We start from the raw sequence: 19,485 nt of genomic DNA on the forward strand, positions 1-19,485 counted from the left end.
GTCAAATCTTAAATTTTAAGTGTGGAATTGGGAGGTGGCAGGGCGAAAGTAGAAAATGCTTTTCTTTGAGTTCAGCACATGCTTATGTACAAACTAGCATTAATTTGGGTAAACATCACTGGAGTTCACACTGCATTAATCAACAGAATTTTTCATCTTTATGTTAAGAACACAATTGCATACTAACTTATCCATTCAACAGTTAGTGAGCACTTTGTATTCTCTATTCTTTACCAAGAGAAACGTATGAGTTAACACCAGTAGTTCTAAGACATAATTGGGGAAAAGTCTTAAAAAATAATATCTCCTCATTCTCTCTCTACTTGTCTTATTTAAGAACCTCATTTTTCATTGCTAAGAACAATATATATTATTCTTACATTATAACTATCTTCCTAGGTAGTCAAATACCTTGAAATCCATTAATGAATAATTAAGTGTAATAGCAAGTTATTTGCGACGTTTTCCCATGTTTAAACAACACATATTTTTCTGAAGTGTTCAACATATTATAAACTTATTATTAATAAAATGTGTTTAAGTCATTTGCTCCATTTGAAATTATTTAGGTATTAATAAATTATATACATAAATGCATATAATTTAAAGCACAGACAGCAACTACAAATGAGTCGATTATTTTAACGAACATGTGTTGTTGCTTTCATTTGGATGTGGGCTAAGCATTATGCAAATGTATTACAGTAATGGAATCTCTTAGCATTTCCAGATAACAACTCATTAATAGTTTTGTGTTTCTGTTACTGTATTAAAGCATTTCTAATTCTTCCATTTCTTATCTTATAGGAAATAAATGATGTGGACGTACAGGAACTTGTAAGAAGGTCAATTGGAAGGTTAACCATCATTCGTCAGACATTTCCAGTCCCCCAGAATATAAGTCAGCGATGTTTCCGTGGCAACCATCGAATATCTTCAACGTTGTGTGATCCAAAGGATCCATTTGCTCAGAATATGGAGGTATATTCTAAGTCCCTGGATATTCCTTCAAGGATGTTTTGTTGGGCAGTTGTAGAGAGAGCTTTTCCAGTGGCATTGCACTCAGAATTGTACACATTTCCATTTTCTGAACTATTCTCCTCTTCCAGCAATTTCATAAGTCTGATGGGGAGAGTGCTAAGAACCTGTCTTTGATCATTTTGACCTCATTACAGCAAAATATCTACTTGTTTAATAAAAATATAATAAGTAAACTTTTTTTTCCTTTTCAGCAAGTAAATCAATAGCATTTCTCATGGTGAATTTGTGATTGATACTCCTTAATGCCAAACTCCAAATTATTAAGCTAATAAATTTGCTTGCCTTTTCTGGCATAACAAGGATATAGAAGTTTATTCTTTTCTAAAGATTAATTTCCGATTGGAAGAACTTCACCAAAAAAAATTTAGAAATCCAAAAAATGCTGTAGTGTTATAAAGTTATATCCAACTCAGAGGGGATATAGCTGAAACCTTTGCTATTCAGAATACAACAAAGAATTTGAAAGTAGATGAATACAATCTCTGAGCAGCAAAATAAAGAACCCCAAGTCCCTGAAGCTTACTCATAAGAATGCCCTTTTAATACTCACCTGGAGCCTATTTCTTTTTCTTAAGGAAAATCCTATCAGATTTTTTGGTTTTATTTCTCTTTGCACTGGAGTTCTCAATATGTCAGTCTAATGGAGGTTTAACAAAGGCAGGCACATCAACAAGAATAGGGCTCCATAAGAAGCACTCGAGCTAGGCAAGAGACAGGAAAAGAGAAATCAAACAGATACACTAGGGCTTCCCTGGCGGCGCAGTGGTTGAGAGTCCGCCTGCCGATGCAGGGGACACGGGTTCGTGCCCCGGTCTGGAAAGATCAAACATGCTGCGGAGCGGCTGGGCCCGTGAGCCATGGCCGCTGAGCCTGCGCGTCCGGGAGAGGCCACGACAGTGAGAGGCCCGCGTACCGCAAAAATAAACCAACAACAACAACAAAAAAACAGATACACTAATTCAGATATCCTATCAGAGCAGGACTTTCCCTGTAAAACAACTCTATATCATAAAGCAGTTCCTAAGAGTACCACTGTAGAATATTGCTAGTATATTAGTTAATTTTTAAACAGTATCGCTGAGATATCAACAAAGATTAAAGTCATGATCAATTTCATAGGTTAAAAAAATGATATATTTTAGAAACCTATTCCTTCAAAATGTTTAATATCAAAAACATTTTAGTACTTAGAGATGTTTAGTTTGAAAAGCTTGGGAAAATAATCCTAGGAGAACTAGTTCATTCCCAATAATACTGGATAAATAAGTCGACTTGGCAAAACTACTTCTTTGTTTGAAAGTTAACTCCACAGCTTCCCTATTTTTAGTCAGCTTTGAATTTTTTTAGATAAATTACCATTTATCTAACCATTTCTTCATACTTATTACCATTGTAATGAGCCATGTGTATTTACCAGGCAGCTGGCTCTGGGATCATTGCCCATAGAACTTTCCTACTAAATTTTAAGCTCTTTTAGAATAGGTTCTCTCCAGAACCAGGCGTCATAAAATCACATTAACTACTTGTCTATTTTTCTTTCTCCCATCATATCTACCATGGTGCTTTGCACCTTTGTAAATATTTGTGGATTTGAATGCAATTGATAAGAAGACAGGGGTCAAATTAAGCTACTCAAGCCTAAACAAGGTTTAAGTTTCATACTTCCAGTGACCCATCTTTTCATATTAATTGGTCATGAATATAATTCATGTGGAAATGATAGAATTTTAAATAGAGAAAAACACGAAAGAACTTTGATTTAGAAAATCATGAGATATTAAAGCCTGTTCCTGTCAAAAGAGGTAGTAGGAAATGGACAGATTGGGAAAGCAGAAAGTCATTGTATAGTATTTTAAAGCACATTCACCTAACAGCACAATCCTTCTGATTCAATTAATGAATTCCTTGAAATCAGGGAACAAATATTTTATTTATCTTTATATTCCCAGACCTATCTGATGAATTAAGGATGTACTGGAAGCACCACTCCTCCTTCCCTATACCTTCATCATACTCCCCTCAAACCCACAGATAGAAGAAAACAGGATGATTACTTTTTCTTTGTGCATGTATTACATTTAATGTCCCTAGTATATTTAATAGAATTTGACTGAATGTTTAATATATAAAAGGAAAACTGACAGAAACTTTTATATGTGAAGATTTATATAATGAAGTGTCTAAATGCAGGGCTCTTGAATTTAAAATGTCCCACTAAAAGCAGAGCATTTGATATAGAGACTTGCCTTGGTGCATATTTTATCTCACTGAAGTTAAAGGAAACAACAAGAAAAGTACTTATTAAAAATTTGAATGCCCCCCCCCCAAGGTTCCCTAGGAAAAGCAGCCCTCTCAACTTGGAGTCCATAAAAACAGTGCAGATAAAAATGATCACAGACATATCTTATCAGCAGGGTACAGTTAAAAAAAAAACTAAGAAAAAAGCTATGAAAATATGATTCAAGTCAGCTCTAAAAATAGAAACCTAGCTATAAAATCACAATAATCACTAAAACAGAGGAGAAGAGGGTACCGTGAGCCCATGTAGAGATCTCCAGGTTGTTACATATTTCAGTATACATAGAAAGGGGAGTAAAATTTAGAAAGAACAAAAAACATGTTTCCTCAATCTTTAAATTAGTGCCAGAAAGACTAAAATCCAGGATTAGCTGAAGCTGCAAAATAAATGTTAAAGATACCTTTTAGCTAGAAACAGAGTTTTTAGCAATATATGAAGCAAGAGAGAAGTGAACCATTTACTGCTTGGTGAAACTAATGTTAGCTTGGCTGCCAATGGAGGGAAAATAGAAATATTCAAATCCTTTTGCTTCTGTTTTCTCCATCTAGGAAAAAAATGTCCTCAAATTGGAAAGATTAAAGTCATTAAAAGAAAAGTAAACTGCTGGTTTAGAAGGAGCAGGGGTTTGCAGATGGTTAGAGTATACCTTGCTCCTCTAAAATGAGGCCTGAGAAATAATTGCTCAGAGCAGTAAATAAACTAGTAGATATGATCACAATATTGCAACTTAGAAAAGTACTTGAGAAGAGAACCCAAGTACAAGACATTGGTAATTGTCCCAGTTTTCAAAAGGAAGGAAAAAAGATCTGACAACCAGAGTTTAACATACTAAAATTAATATTTGGATAAATTGTAGACTATGTTATTAAATATATGGTTTGGGGACCTTCAAATAAGATAATAGGACTTCCTTAAGAGCAAGCACTGCCAGACTAAGTCGTACTTAATATTTTTTTTAGATTGGGAGAATGTCATAAATCTATTTATTGTATATTGATTCTAATGCAGTGTTTGACAAATTTCCTTATGAAATCCTTATGGGAAGACATTAAAAAGTCTAAATAAGTTGATGTCATTCAAACATTTTCACCAAAGCCTCCTAAGAACAGAAGATGGTAAACACTCTGGCTTCAGATTTTTTTTAAAGTTCAAAATGTATTAAAGTTTCATTATTACCTTTAAAAGTTATAAAACATATGAGTTTCTTTGAAATTAAAAGTAATATTTCAAATAATTTATCAGTTAAATTACTTTGTTTTCTCTCCAAATTGATAAGCAAAATTGATAAGCGTAGAACATGCCCCAGATGTATTCTGTAGCTTTGGGTATCTTTAATACCTACACCTTTTCACCAGAGCTTCTCTTACCCTCAATTTGAGAAGTATGGAACTAGAGGTATATTCAAACCATGCTGATAAATATTCTACTCTTGAAGTGCAAGGAATTCTCTGTGGTCACCCAAAGAGTCTGTCCTTGGACCTAATATTTTCAAAATGTTTATAACTACACAAATGAAAATGAATAAAGTATGCCTCTCAGATTTGTAAATGACATAAAGCTAAGAGAGAAAGCTTACATTGTGTTACATCATCAAGATTCAAGTTGATAATATTCACTGAGTAATATGCCTAAAAATTGAAATATGACAGAGATAAAGTATAGGTTCAAAGTCGATTACAGACAGTCTAGATGGTTGAGAACTGGTTTGACAGTTTAAGGGTGTTAAGACGAAGGCAAACTTGACTTGAGTATAGCAGAAGTCATATTTGCTCCAAGCCACTCTAATGTAATCTTGGTCTCTATGTCAGAAGCATTTTGCTAAGATCAAGAGAGATAGCGTCTTATACTGCTTTCTCCTAGTCAGCTCACATCTGCAATAATGTGTTAGTTCTGGGTACTAAACTTTCGACAGAAACACTGAAAAATAAGAGAAGGACAAAGGAAGAATGTGGAGATGATGAGCAGCCTAGAAATAATACCAGATGATAAACAACTGAAGGAAAGAGGATGTTTCAGGGCAAGACAAAGGAGGTGTCAGATATCGAAAGGCTGGCATGTAGAGGAGGTTGGTGCCCATGGTCAGTGAAGTCAGAAAACAAGTGTAGTAACAGTAGGTAGAGAAAAATGATTGGTCGACTGGTGGGATACTGGAGTTTAAGATGTTAGAGGAGTTGTTTATTTGGGTCTAGTAAATAGTCATTTGTGTTGGTCATGGCCAGAGTAGAAGTGAAGGTCATCTGTGTAGAAATTGAAGTGACCTTTTTTAAATATAAGGAGGCAATTTGGGATCACTGAGGGAGGAGTCATGAATAAAGAGTGACCAAGAGGTCAGTAGGTGCTGGCAGAAAGGGGCTGTAACGTGTGGCATAGAAACAAACACGAACCTCAAAAGAGAACAGGTACTTGCCTGAGAAAGAAGTAAAAGAAGGGGTAATAGAAAGCTCAGAGAATGTCATCACTCCCTTTTGATCCTGCAGTTTAGGTAGTGGGGAAATGAGGAGAGGTAGTCATTTGTTGAAAACACCTGTCACATACCGAGTACAAGGCACTCAGCTTTAAGTCCATCATGGATGCTAAAGCGTGTGCTTTATGGTGTGTAAAGGAGACTGTGCCACAAGAAGTGTCAGGTTTGGATGGAAGCCAGGTTGGCAGGTCTCTCTTATCTTGACTTCTGTGAAACCTACCTGATGTTAAACTTGGCTTTCTTTGACTTCTTTTCCTTGACAACAGTGTATGAAAAACCAAATATATGCTAGGCTCTAGGCTAAGTCAAGGGGAAATAAAAAATAAGGGAAACAAAAGTACAAAGGGGAAACAATATGAGCCCTTGTCCAGAAAGCACCCATATTCTAGTGTGAAAAGCAGAGTTTAAAAAATCTTAGCATTATGATATGCTTCAATAGAGGTATGCACCAAGTGGTATGGGAGATAAAATGAGGACTGCCCACCTAGACTGGGAGTGGGGAGAATCCTGAGAAGTTGTCAGGATAGGATTCACCCAGCTTGTGACCCATGAATTGAATACGAGAGGAAGTTAACTAGATGGAGAAAGATAAAGAGACATCAAAGGACGCTCCCACAACTGTCTCATCTACACACTTAAAGAAATCAGTCAGAGGGTGAAACAAAATAAAGCTAGGTTGCTAAGAACAAGTGAGTTGGAGGCAGTGATGCAGGAGAGGTCAGAAAAGGCCAGATTATTGCATATTATTGAGAAATCATCAAAAGATTTGCTCTGGATTTTTGGGTACAGCTCACTCATCCATCATGTTTCATCTAGGTTTACCTTCGGGGTCTTCATAGTCTAATTCAGATGAAGTTTGATTCATCAGATACTTTTAACATCAAGTCTTACTCTTCGTTCATTGCCAATCACACCATCCCTCCTAGTCCCTCTAGTAATTACCTGGTGGCTGGGTAGCAGGGTAGGGGGTGGTGAGAATGAGAATATCCTATCCTAATATTTCCTTATAAAGAACAAACTGGAATTTCACTTAGTGCATAAGAGTGTTCAAAGTCTGTTTAAAGAAAGGTCTACAAGCACGAGTGGATTTACCTAGTTTTGAAAGAAAACTCAAAAGGCACTGTTAGGAACTGCTTATTAACAGTTGTTCCTAGTATCAAACTTTCAGCATCCTAATAGTTGAAGCTTAGTACCATGCTGTGTTGTGGACAGAAAATTTCATAAGATTCCTTCATGATTAATTATAAGGAAAGGGTAATCAAAGTACTGTCCCTTTTATTTGCAGGGAAAAAATGTGATAACAAGACTTAAAAATCTGAGAAAATTGCTTAAAATGGATTTAATTTTTATAGCTGAGTTGTTATTTTTTAATTTTATATTAGAGTTTTCCTTCAAAGAGGAAATAATATAACATTGTTATATTATTTAACCTCTGTTATTGACGTTGGATATCTCTTGGTGTCTGTATTTTAAAAATATTATTTCTAGTTTATTTGAAAAATAAACACCATCGGTAATTAGCAGTGAGGATACTGGTTCTGGCAAGACTTAAGTGTAAGAGTGCAATACAGCTTATCAAACGTGTATAATTCATTTTAAATCTATATAGAGGGAAGATAACATGATTACATTAGAAGAAGAAAGAGTTAATGTAAACACACATTCACAGTGAATAGCTTATGATATTTGTCATGCTAATTAATTGCAATGCACATGTATATTATTTTGTATAGACCCTTGATCATTGTAATGTTTATGAATGGTGCTGTTTCCTCTCACTTATTTCATTACTTTATCTCCAGAGGCACAAATGTACAGGCAGGTGTCTGCTTCCTTTTTTTTTTTGCACCTATGACACTCATCTTCTATGTAAGATCAAGTTGATATTTCTCCGTCTGAATAACCAGAATGCAAAAACTTGACATATTCAGAAAACGTATTGTTCAGTTTGCCCTTCCAGTCTTAAGCCCTTAGATCCTTACCTCCTCAGAAAGAAATAAGGACTACTGATTTTCTAAGGTCTGACACTAACAGCCTGGCTCTGTCGAAACTTCTCTTTTTTATCTTCTCTTTCACAACTAAATAAGCTGAAAAAGCAATTGGGGCATACAATCAGACAAGACTTCATTCTCAATAACAAAATTGCCCAAGAAATGAAAAAAGAAACCTTCTGCTTAATAATAACCCAGTAAACCAACTATCTGTGAACGGAAGCAACTGAGCTGATGACTTTCTCCTTGTTCTTGACGGTTGGCATCCATGATTCTAATGATTACTGTCTAATGTCTTTGCAGATTTCAAACCTTTACATATATGACACGGTGCTTCTGCTTGCTAATGCTTTTCATAAGAAGCTGGAGGACAGAAAGTGGCACAGTATGGCTAGTTTGTCATGTATCAGAAAGAACTCCAAGCCCTGGCAGGGAGGGCGTTCCATGCTGGAGACCATCAAGAAGGTAATTTCTGACTAGCATTTCTTTTATTTTTTATTTATTCATCCATTAGTTTTTTGTTTTGTTAATTTTATTTTTTAATGAAGTATAGTTGATGTACAGTATTGTACCAGTCTCTGCTGTACAGCAAGGTGACTCTTATACATATATAGACATTCTTTTTTAATATTCTTTTCCATTATGGTTTATCACAGGATATTGAATATAGTTCCCTATGCTAAACAATAGCATCTTACTGTTTACCTATCCTATATATAATAGTTTACATCTGCTAATCCCAAACTCCCAATCCATCCCTCCACCACACCCCCTCCCCCTTGGCAACCACAAGTCTGAGTAGCATTTCACTCTTCCTAATTTTTATGCAAGGAGGAACAAGAAGTCATTGTTTGATGAGATATCTTTTAGTAGGATTTTTTTTCACTAATGTTGCTGCCTATTCAAAGGACAAAACATTGTAATAGGTAAATGAAATATTTAAAAAATCAAGGTCAGAAAATCATATACGTCTATGAAACAGGGAGCCCTTATTTATTTATAAGGAAATTTTATGCAGGTAAAAAATTAGTTGTTGAAATATTTTAATGCACTTTCATTATATCATTAGGGTCAGAGATGCTCAAATTATTTTGGTACCTGTCACAAAATACAAAAAGTTATTTATTTATTTTTCTTTAAACTACACCATCCACTGAAAAAAATAAACACTAGACCTAGGTGTTTTTCAGTTAGATGATGCATGGTAAGACATTGGATGTGATGATCTTTAATTTACCTGACAACAAAAATATACATAAACAGTTAATCTTTTACAGCATTTGTGAACTATTTGGGGTGCTTGATGGCATTCTTCTTCTTCACTTTCAATGTGGTATTTAGCCTGGCTGTGACCTGCTTTGTTTTGGCTCAGCTACCTGTTCCATTCCCATAATGTTGTTTAGCTCCTCTCAAAGGTATAAGCATCCTGCAGTTTATTAGCCTCTTTGTCATGTCATCCTTGCTGGCATTTTCCATTTGTCTCACACAGCTTCTTGGATTTAAAATGAAATGATTAATAAAACAAACAAATTTCTCCTGTACCCTTTACACAAAGGAGACAGCCATTTGGAAGTTCATATTCTTCATTTTATGCATCCTTTTTCTTTCTGCATGTGTTTGCCTTTTTCTCCTGAAATAGTTAGAGAAATAGCTAGTCAAATGAAATATGAAGTATTTAGAAATGCCAGAGAAAAATCTAAAAATTAAAATTAAAAGGGAGCTAGATGTACAAAAACCAGGAAGTAGAGGGAAAAATGTTTCAAATAGAGAAAAGCCTGGATCTTCCTCTTGATACTGTATCCTCTTTGCAGAAGAATCACTTTAATGAGAATTTAGGCTCTTATCAACAGAGGTGCTTGAGAATTAAATGTATTGAATATATTGTCAGAGGAGGATTTTTCAACTGAAAAATGAGTAAGTCAAATCTAAGCTCAAGGTGTTGCCAAAATCCCCCAGCTCTATCTATGTAGAGAGTTGGCAGGTATGAATCCAAGGGAGATTGTTGAACATGGCTCTGATCCTGCCAGTTTATTAATTCATGGTGTGTCTAGGATGCAGGAACCTGAATGTATTCATTCTTCGGAAGCTGTCTCACAAAGACAGAATAACTGTTTGGGAGGTTGCTTAGGAGATACTTATTTAGTGAAAGTATCAGTAGGAGGGAAAGAGAGACACTATAATATGTAGGTATTTCTTATGGAGCAATTCAATGTGTAAAATGTTGTTAAATTTATAATCAAAACAATGATTTCATATGATAATTATGAAATTTTATTTTGGGAGAATATTTGCATATTTTTCTCCTGTAAACTTTCAACCCGGTGGCACTTTTTAAAGGAATATATCCATTCTGTGTATCTAGAGACAATGTTTGAATGCTATGTTTGATTGCAAATGTTCTATTTCATTATTTTTTTCTCACATTTCAAATTGCCCTTAAAAACGGAGTTAAGTTTTTCCCATCATATTACTTTGCCTCCTCTGAGTGTCTTGGTTATCCCATTTGGATGTCCAGGCTGATGACACTTCACAAAACAAGAGAATTTGAGAAAAAGTTTACTACTCACACAGGGACTCCTGGGGAAAGCAGAGTGGGCCCATGCAGGCCCAGGCTGGCTTGAGCAAAGCACTGTGAATGGGCTGGGCATTTGCAGTGGTTAGGGATGGGGCTAAGAAAAGTTCCCATTGATGTGGGCTGGAGATTTTTGAGGCTTTAATTTCCCAGGGGTGTTAAAGAAGGAGGTGCAGGATGGGCTTTCTTAATCAGCCTGTCCGTATGTGGCGCCAAATAAGAAAGGAAAAGCAAGGCTTAAAAAGAAGTCAGGGGCTTCCCTGGTGGCGCAGTGGTTGAGAGTCCACCTGCCGATGCAGGGGACGCGGGTTCGTGCCCCGGTCCGGGAAGATCCCACATGCCGCGGAACGGCTGGGCCCGTGAGCCATGGCCGCTGAGCCTGCGCGTCCAGAGCCTGCCCTCCGCAATGGGAGAGGCCACAGCACTGAGAGGTCCGCGTACCGCAAAAAAAAAAAAAGTCAGCAGCCAGACCTCACAAATGAGGTCAGGCTCTTTATTACAATGTGAATATTCTAGTGATAAAATTCTTAATTACATTCAAGTAACCACTGCATGCCTATATTCTGAGCATGTTCTATACACTTTACAAAGCCTATGTACTAATTCAAGGAGTACAAAGAATTGATGTCCATGAATGGACATGGTATCTATCTATATAGCTATCTTTTTATAACCCTCAGAAAAGATTTAGAGTATTCTTCATGCATGTTTTCATTGTATCTATTCCTGAAATTTTGTAGGGTTTTGAGTATGCGCATCTGTGCGTGTATACCTGTGTTTGTGCACACTATCATGAATAGGATATGTTTCCACTATATTTTTGAACTAGTCATTGTAGGTACATGAGGAAGTTATTGGTATTTGATACATTTTGTGACTGACCTGATCAACTTGTTACTAAACTCCAGATTCTTCTTTCTTGGTAGTTTATTCCCGTGTGTTTTTCAAGTAGATATTGATATCATCTTCAAAAAATTGTCATCACTTAATTGTAATACTTTATATCTTTTTAAACCTTTAAAAAATTTTTCTTGGGGCATCTGGGAGCACAACCTGCCAGGTGCACCTGGAGCCCTGTGGGCTTTGGAGGCGGCCAACTTCCCCTGTTGCAAGTGAGAAAGCCAGGGCATCTCCATGTCAGAGACGATGAGGCCAGGACTCTACCTCTACGGGAAAGCTGCAGAAAGCTCGACGGGAACCTGCAGAGCCCCGCTGCACAGGACACCTTATTATCCAGCTCTCCTGTGACGCATTCTTCAGTGATTCCTCTTGATTTTGTTGTCAGTTCACCACTGACATGTGGCACTCTCAGCTCTTGGATAGAGAGAACTCCAAGCAGTGCTGTTGGGGCACACCCATGAGGCAGAGGCCTGACCTGGGCTCTGCACAAAACGGTCTGCAGGTGGATTTCCAGTATGGGCCAGCAATAGAAGATAGAGTGGCCAGTGAGCAGTTTCTAGGCCAAAAACTTCTGATTTGAGGAACAGATGTAAATATGGAAACCTGCAAAACAAATCTGCAGCGATTTTATTGACTCTCTGGCTTAAAGAAGAAGAAAATACTGCCGTAGATATTGCTGAGCCTCCGTACATGCAGTTACTTGGAAAAACTAATATTATTGGGAAGCCATTTTTAAATGTAAACTGTGAACACATAAAATCATTTGACAAAAATCTGAATAGACAGTTCATCTGCTTCCCACTGGAAGTTATCCTGACTTTTAATATGACTCTCGATGAGATCTTTGACAGTTACCTGACTCAATCTTAGAACATCAGATGCGATAGGACCATTCAGTGTATTGGAGATGAAGAATATGAGAAACCCGAATCCAGAAGACGTCAGTCAGCTCATCACCATCAACGTGATGAGGATCAGGGTGTCCCAGCTGATTCCAGAGATGCATGGGGCCTTCTTCCAGTGCCAGGTGTGCCCTCCTAGTGGAGATGGACCTTGTCAGAGTATGGGCATGCTGCCATACCACCCACAGTGTGGTGCTGACCCAGGACTGCTTGTCACGTTCTCTGACAAACAGATGATCAAACTCCAAGAGTCTCCTGAAAATATGCCTGCAGGGCAGATGCCTCATGCTGTCATCCTTTTGCTCACAATGACATTGTTGACAAGATTCATCTTGGGGACAGAGTGAATATCACAGGCATTTATCCAGCTGTTCCTATTGAATCAGCCCAAGGGTGAGTCATGTGAAGTCTGTCTACAGAACCCTCCTTGATGTCGTTCATTATCAGAAAATGGATGCAAAACGTCTGCACAAAGGAGATGAAGAAGTAAAACAAACTTTTTTTCAGAGAAGCATGTGGAATTACTTAAGAAACTTTCCAGAAAACCAGATATTTATGAGAGACTTGCTTCAGCCTCAGGTCCAAGCACTTAAGAACAGGAAGATTTCAAGAAGGGAAACTTGCTTCAGCTTTTCTGGGGAACAGGGAAGGATTTTAGTCAAACAGGAAAAGGCAGATTTCATGCTGAGATCAACATCCTGCTGTGCAGTGACCCTGGGACCAGCAAGTCCCAGCTCCTGCAATGTGTATTCAACCTGGTACCCTGGGACCAGTATGTACCTGGGAAGGGCTTCAGTGCAGTCAGCCTAACAGTATATGTGAAAGACCCCAAAAGGAGGCAGCGGGTCCTGCAGACTGGTGCCCTTATCCTTAGTGACAGTGGCATCTACTGTATTGATACTTGAAAAGATGAATCAGAGTACAAGACCAGTGTTGCTTGAAGCCAGGGAACAGCTAACTCTCCTTACCACAATGGCTGGGGTTATTTGCAAGCTCAATGCGTGCACATGTGTCCTGACAGCAGCAAATTCTATTGATTCTTAGTGTAACGCTAATAAATACCACCTTTGAAAATATCCAGCGACTTCACACCTTATTACCCAGGTTCGGTTCCATCCTCCTCATGCTCGACCTCAGGATTAAACCTGTGGCAGGCATCTGGCTCACCACCTCGTGGCTGTGTACCGCTCGAGCAGGGAGCATGTGAAAGAGGAGTTCATGGATACGGCAGTGCTAAAGGACTGCGCTGTCACAGCACTGGATGCCTAGGTTGAGTCAGGAAGCCAGCCAGGCTGTCACCAAAGCTCAAGTAGAGGAGGAATGGTTTCTGCATACCCTCCAAAGCTGGAATCGTTAAAATGGCTTAGCAGAAGCCCATGCTAAAGTATGATATTCAAATAAAGTTGAAGCAAAGATACAGACCTCTATAGAGAGGCTGTAAGCAGTCTGCTACTAACCCCCAGACTGGCATTGTAGACATATCTATTCTTACTACAGGAATGAGTGCCATCTCTCCTAAATGGAAAGAAGAGTTAGCTGAAGCACTGAAAAAAACTTATTTTATCTAAGAGTAAGACATCAGCCCTAAAGCGCCCACAACTTTTTGAAGATGTTTGGGAACAATCTGACATAGCCATTACCAAAGATATATTTGACAAAGCACCATGTGCCTTGGCTGAAGATGACTTTTTGACAGTGATTGGAAAAACTGCTCGCTTGCTCTGAAGCTCTGAGTGTTCAGCTCTTGTGCTCTGCACTTGGGCACTGACTTTGCTTCCATATATGTATATGGCATATGGGCCAATAGAAAGAAATTCTTTCTTTTTTTTTTAAACATCTTTATTGGAGTAAAATTACTGTACAATGTTGTGTTAGTTTCTGCTGTAAAACAAAGTGAATCAGCTATACGTATACATACATCCCCACATCTCCTCCCTCTTGCGTCTCCCTCCCACCCTCCCTATGCCACCCCTCTAGGTGGTCACAAAGCACCAGCTGATCTCCCTGTGCGATGCAGCTGCTTCCCACTAGCTATCTATTTTACATTTGGTAGTGTATATATGTAAGTGCTACTCTCTCACTTCGTCCCAGCTTACCCTTCCCCCTCCCTGTGTCCTCAAGACCATTCTCTATGTCTGTGTCTTTATTCCTGTCCTGCCCCTAGGTTTATCAGAACCATTTTTTTTTATTCCATACATATGTGTTAGCATAAGGTATTTGTTTTTCTCTTTCTGACTTACTTCACTCTGTAGGACAGCCTCTAGGTCCAAACACCTCATTACAAATAAATCAGTTTCGTTTCTTTTTATGTCTCAGTAATATTCCATTGTATATATGTACCACATCTTCTTTATCCATTCACCTGTCGATGGACACTTAGGTGGCTTCCATGTCCTGGCTATTGTAAATAGAGCTGCAGTGAACATTGTGGTACATGACTCTTTTTGAATTATGGTTTTCTCAGGGTATATGCCCAGTAGTGGGATTGCTGGGTCCTATGGTAGTTCTATTTTTAGCTCTTTAAGAAACCTCCAGGGCTTCCCTGGTGGCGCAGTGGTTGGGAGTCTGCCTGCCAATGCAGGGGACACGAGTTCATACCCGGGCCCGGGAAGATCCCACATGTCGCGGAGCGGCTGGGCCCGTGAGCCATGGCTGATGAGCCTGCACATCCTGCGTGTCCAGAGCCTGTGCTCCGCAACGGGGGAGGCCACAACAGTAAGAGGCCCGCGTACCGCAAAAAAAAAAAAAAAAAAAAAAAAGAAACCTCCATACTGTTCTCCACAGTGGCTGTATCAATTTACATTCCCACCAACAGTGCAAAGGGCTCCCTTTTCTCCACACCCCCTCCAGCATTTATTGTTTGTAGATTTTTTGAGGATGGCCATTCTGACTGGTGTGAGGTGATACCTCATTGTAGTTTTGATTTGCATTTCTCTAATGATTAGGGATGTTGAACATCCTTTCATCTGTTTGTTGGCAATCTGTATATCTCCTTTGGAGAAATGTCTGTTTAGGTCTATTTAGGTCACAGGCTCCCGGGGAGGGGAGCTGTGGAGAGTGACCTGTGCTTGCACACAGGCTTCTTGGTGGCGGCAGCAGCAGCCTTAGCATCTCATGCCCGTCTCTGGTTTCCGCGCTGTTATCCCGGCTCTCGCCCGTCTCTGGAGCTCCTTTAAGCAGCGCTCTAAAAGTCTCTTGCCTCTTCAGCAGGTCCAGACTTTTCCCCGGACTCCCTCCCTCCTAGCCGTGGCGCACTAAGCCCCTTCAGTCTGTGTTCACGCCGCCAACCCCAGTCCTCTCCCTGGGATCTGACCTCCGAAGCCCGAGCCTCAGCTCCCAGCCCCGCCCGCCCCGGCGGGTGAGCAGACAAGCCTCTCGGCCTGGTGAGTGCCGGTGGCACCGATTCTCTGTGCGGGAATTTACCCTTTGCCCTCCGCACCCCTGTTGCTGCGCTCTCCTCCGTGGCTCCGAAGCTTCCCCCTATGCCACCCGCCGTCTCCGCCCGCCAAGGGGCTTCCTAGTGTGTGGATACCTTTTCTCCTTCCCAGCTCCCTCCCACTGGTGCAGGTCGCGTCCCTATCCTTTTGTCTCTGTTTATTCTTTTTTCTTTTGCCCTACACAGGTACGTGGGGACTTTCTTGCCTTTTGGGAGGTCTGAGGTCTTCTGCCAGCATTCAGTAGGTGTTCTATAGGAGCTGTTCCACATGTAGATGTATTTCTGATGTATCTTTGGGGAGGAAGGTGATCTCCACGTCTTACTCCTCTGCCACCTTGAAGGTGTCCCTCCAGCACTTTAAATATATCATGCCACTCCCTTCTGGCCTGCAACATTTCTGTAGAAAAATCAGCTGATAGCCTTATGGGGGTTCCATTGTATATGCCTCATTGTTTTTCTCTTTCTGTCTTTAAAATTCTCTGTTTAAGTTTTGCCATTTTAATGACGATATGTCTTGGTATGCGTCTGTTTGGATACATCTTATTCAGTACCCTCTGTTCTTCCTGTACCTGGATATCTGTTTCTTTCTTCAGGTTTGGGAAGTTTTCAGCCATAGTTTCATCGAATACATTTTCAACCCCCTTCTCTTTCTCTTCTTCTGGGACCTCTATAATGCAAATGTTGGTGCACTCAATGTTATCTCAGAGATCTCTTAAACTATTCTGATTTTTAAATTTGTTTTTCTTTTGGCTCTTCTGATCAAATGATTTCCATTATCTATCTTCCAGAGTACTTATACTTTCTTCTGTATTACTTAGTCTTGTATTCATTCCTTTTAGTGTGGTTTTCATTTCAGTTATTTTATTCTTCAGTTCGGATTGGTCCATTTTTATATTTTCTAGTTCCTTATTAAAATTCTGTGTTCTTCCACTCTTTTCCCTAATTCAGTTAGCATTCTTGTCATTAATGCTTTAAATACTTTATCTGGTAAATTGTTTATTTCTGTTTTATTATGTATTTTTGAGGGGTTTTCTCTTGCTCTTTCAATTGAGACCAATTCCTCTGTCTTCTCATTTGCTTAACTTTCTCTGTCTCTATGAATTTAGGGGCAACAGTTACCTATTGCAGTCTTCAAGGAGTGTCCTTACATGGGAGCATCCATGTATAGTCTGTGTGCGCCCAGTGCCTTTGGTGGGAGAGCTGGATTTGACATGAATGCAAGTCACATTTTTCCTCATGGTGTGCTGGATTTGACATGAATGCAAGTCACATTTTTCCTCATGGTGTGCTGGTAGCTATCAGCTGCCAGTGACTATTGCCTACCGATTGGGGATGGGGTCAGATCCAAAGTTGCTGGAACAGAAGCCCTGAAATTTGGGTACAAGGTGGCTCCATTCCCCTCAAGTATGTGGTCTCCCCTCTCTCAGCTTTGGCACCCCTGCCCCAGAGGAGAGCAGTGCTGGGGCAATAGGGCCCCATGTGGGCTCTCAGTTCATGATGGGGCGTGGGCTGCAGAAGGTTGGCTGTAGACAGAGGTCCAGGCTGTCTCTGGTGTGCTGCCTGTGTAGTGCCAGCAATGGCTGCCCCCTCCCTGCCCAGATGCTGCCCCAGATCTGAGTCGCCTCTGCGTTCCAAGGTCTACCACTTTCCTCAGTCTTGGCAGCCCTATATCCAGTGCAGAGCTGTGACATGAAATAAGCAAGGCTGGAACAATCGAGAGGCTCAGCCTGGGGCAGATGCTAGGTTGGTCGCAGAAAACCCGGCAGCCACTAGTGCAGTCTCACTCTGCCCTCTCCACGCTGCCTCAGGAGCAAGCCAGAGGATGCACACTCTTCACGAGCTGAGTTCAGGCTTCCCACAGCCCCCCTGTTAGTCTCAGTAGCCCTCCAACCAGCCAAGGGGGCTTTTCTGCCCTTTGTCAGACCTCAGGCCTGTGGAGCCCAATATGTGACTTGAACTGCCCATGCCCCAGGGAGGATGTCTGCCCATGTAACCTCCCTTTTCCTCTGAGTCCCCTCCCACGGTCACAGGTCCTAACCTGATAATTTCTCTGCTCTCCTACCCAATTACATGTGAAATCTTTCTTATAGCCTTGGTTGTATCGGAGTCTTTCTACCATTTTCCAGTTAGTTTTCAGTGAGAATAGTTCCACATGTAAATGTATTTTTGATGTGTTCGTGGGGAGAGGTGACTTCTATATCTTCTTATTCCTTTGTCTTGATTGATCTCCCCTTGTTGATTTTTTTTCATTGTATACTTAGAGTAATATAAATATATTACTTTGCTTTTCGTGTTAAGCACTATGTACCATTTAGAATTATAAACCTGAAGGCCAGAGCGAACATTTAGGAAAACATAATGTGTCTTACTAGAAACAGTATTGACTTGGAATATAAGATAGGCTTTTGACAAAAATGTGTGCAAATAAACTTTTTGCCACAAGAGCTTTGAAAATATAGTCAATGACCTTGGAATAGTCTTCTTGTGGACTCTTCAGTGTATCTTCAAATTCAGGGTATTTGAATCATAAAGTGGGTAAAATGGTGTCAATTTTAATTTAATTTAATTCCACATACATTTTTTGAGCAATCACTGTGATATGCATGTGTTATATTGGACACGCAACTTACGTCGTCTAGAGGAAAATGTATGAGGCACAAGAAGGAGGTTTCAGTTCAGGTTCCTCAAATAACTAGTTGTCTGGGCCTCAGTTTCTTATTCTCTGAGATGTAGACAGCATGACCAAAATGTTAGTAGTTTCTTATTTCCTGCTCAGTTTGCTTCAAGTTTCTATTATGAATGAATATTTGAGTATATATGTATATTTGTAAATATGTATGTATATATCTGTATGCACATACACACACATATAAATGTTATATGGCAACTCAAGTTTTCCTAAACATTTTACACAAATTAAGTTTTATGTTTTTATTCCTTTTTATTTTTTGGCATAGTGTATTCTAGTATTTATCTACAAATTATATTTCTTTTCTGGGTATAAGATGTAGTATCTTCTTTCTCTCAGGGATTTTTCTCACTGAAATTAACTTATGAAACATGAGGGCATCAGGGCACACTGCTGAGTCAGGCATCTCCCAGTGTGTTCACAGTCTTGCTGGGCTTATGTTTATTTAACAGGGTATCCTTAGTTACCAAGCATGTTTGCAGGTTGCAAGGAACCTAGGAATATGTATAAGGAAATTAGACAAGTGTCATTAATATTTGATGTTCTATATGATCTTCCAAAAGTATCTCTCAGTTACTTTGCAGTTTCAAATATAGGGATAAATCCTTCTGCCTCATAAAGAGAGTGAAACAAATACTTAGGAAATTTTCTTTCTTCTTTTTTCCAACTTAGCCTATCCATAAAGGAACATCAAACTTCTGCCTTTTCAGGAACTGATTATCCAGTGGTAAATTATTCTTGACCTTTGATCTACTCTTTTTATTTTTCTTCTCTTCTTCTTTTCATATTTGATACCCACTGGTATTTCTATACAGAGTGTGTAGGATGAAATCTAAACCAAGTTACATGGTATTTTTCAAAAGGTTTACTCTGGAGGCAATTATTACTGTCAGTTTAATGGACATTTAAAAACTGTATGTGTTAGTCATACTATCAATGTCCCATTAGCTTATTTTGTTTAGAATGAGCTGTATCAAGAGATTTTTTAAAAAACTGCAACTATGCATGCACAAAGATAATGACTGCTCATCACCACCTGGCCAGCACACATTTTTACCAAGGCTCTGATTTCAATGTTGAGCTGAGGATAGATGAAAACAAAAAAAAGCTCAAACACATGGGAATATTTTTAGGCAAGCAAATATCAGAAAGGTTAAGTCTGAGACAGATAAGAAGGGGCTTCAGTTAAAG

General features: G+C 39.3%; 1 protein-coding gene and 1 pseudogene across 2 annotated transcripts in view; both read left to right on the forward strand.

Moving 5' to 3' along the window:
* The window catches only part of GRID2 (glutamate ionotropic receptor delta type subunit 2), a 1,355,780-nt gene that overhangs the window by 812,612 nt on the left and 523,683 nt on the right, over positions 1 to 19,485 (forward strand). For both annotated transcript variants that reach the window (XM_065877462.1, XM_065877463.1), the window contains 2 exons: positions 808 to 981; positions 8,099 to 8,260. In XM_065877462.1, coding sequence (XP_065733534.1) covers positions 808 to 981; positions 8,099 to 8,260 — 336 coding nt within the window. The remainder of the gene's footprint in view (positions 1 to 807; positions 982 to 8,098; positions 8,261 to 19,485) is intronic.
* On the forward strand, positions 9,779 to 13,894 carry LOC136123713 (DNA replication licensing factor MCM4 pseudogene; annotated as a pseudogene).

This window comes from Phocoena phocoena, chromosome 5 (genome assembly GCF_963924675.1).
Source record: "Phocoena phocoena chromosome 5, mPhoPho1.1, whole genome shotgun sequence".
Taxonomy (NCBI): domain Eukaryota; kingdom Metazoa; phylum Chordata; class Mammalia; order Artiodactyla; family Phocoenidae; genus Phocoena; species Phocoena phocoena.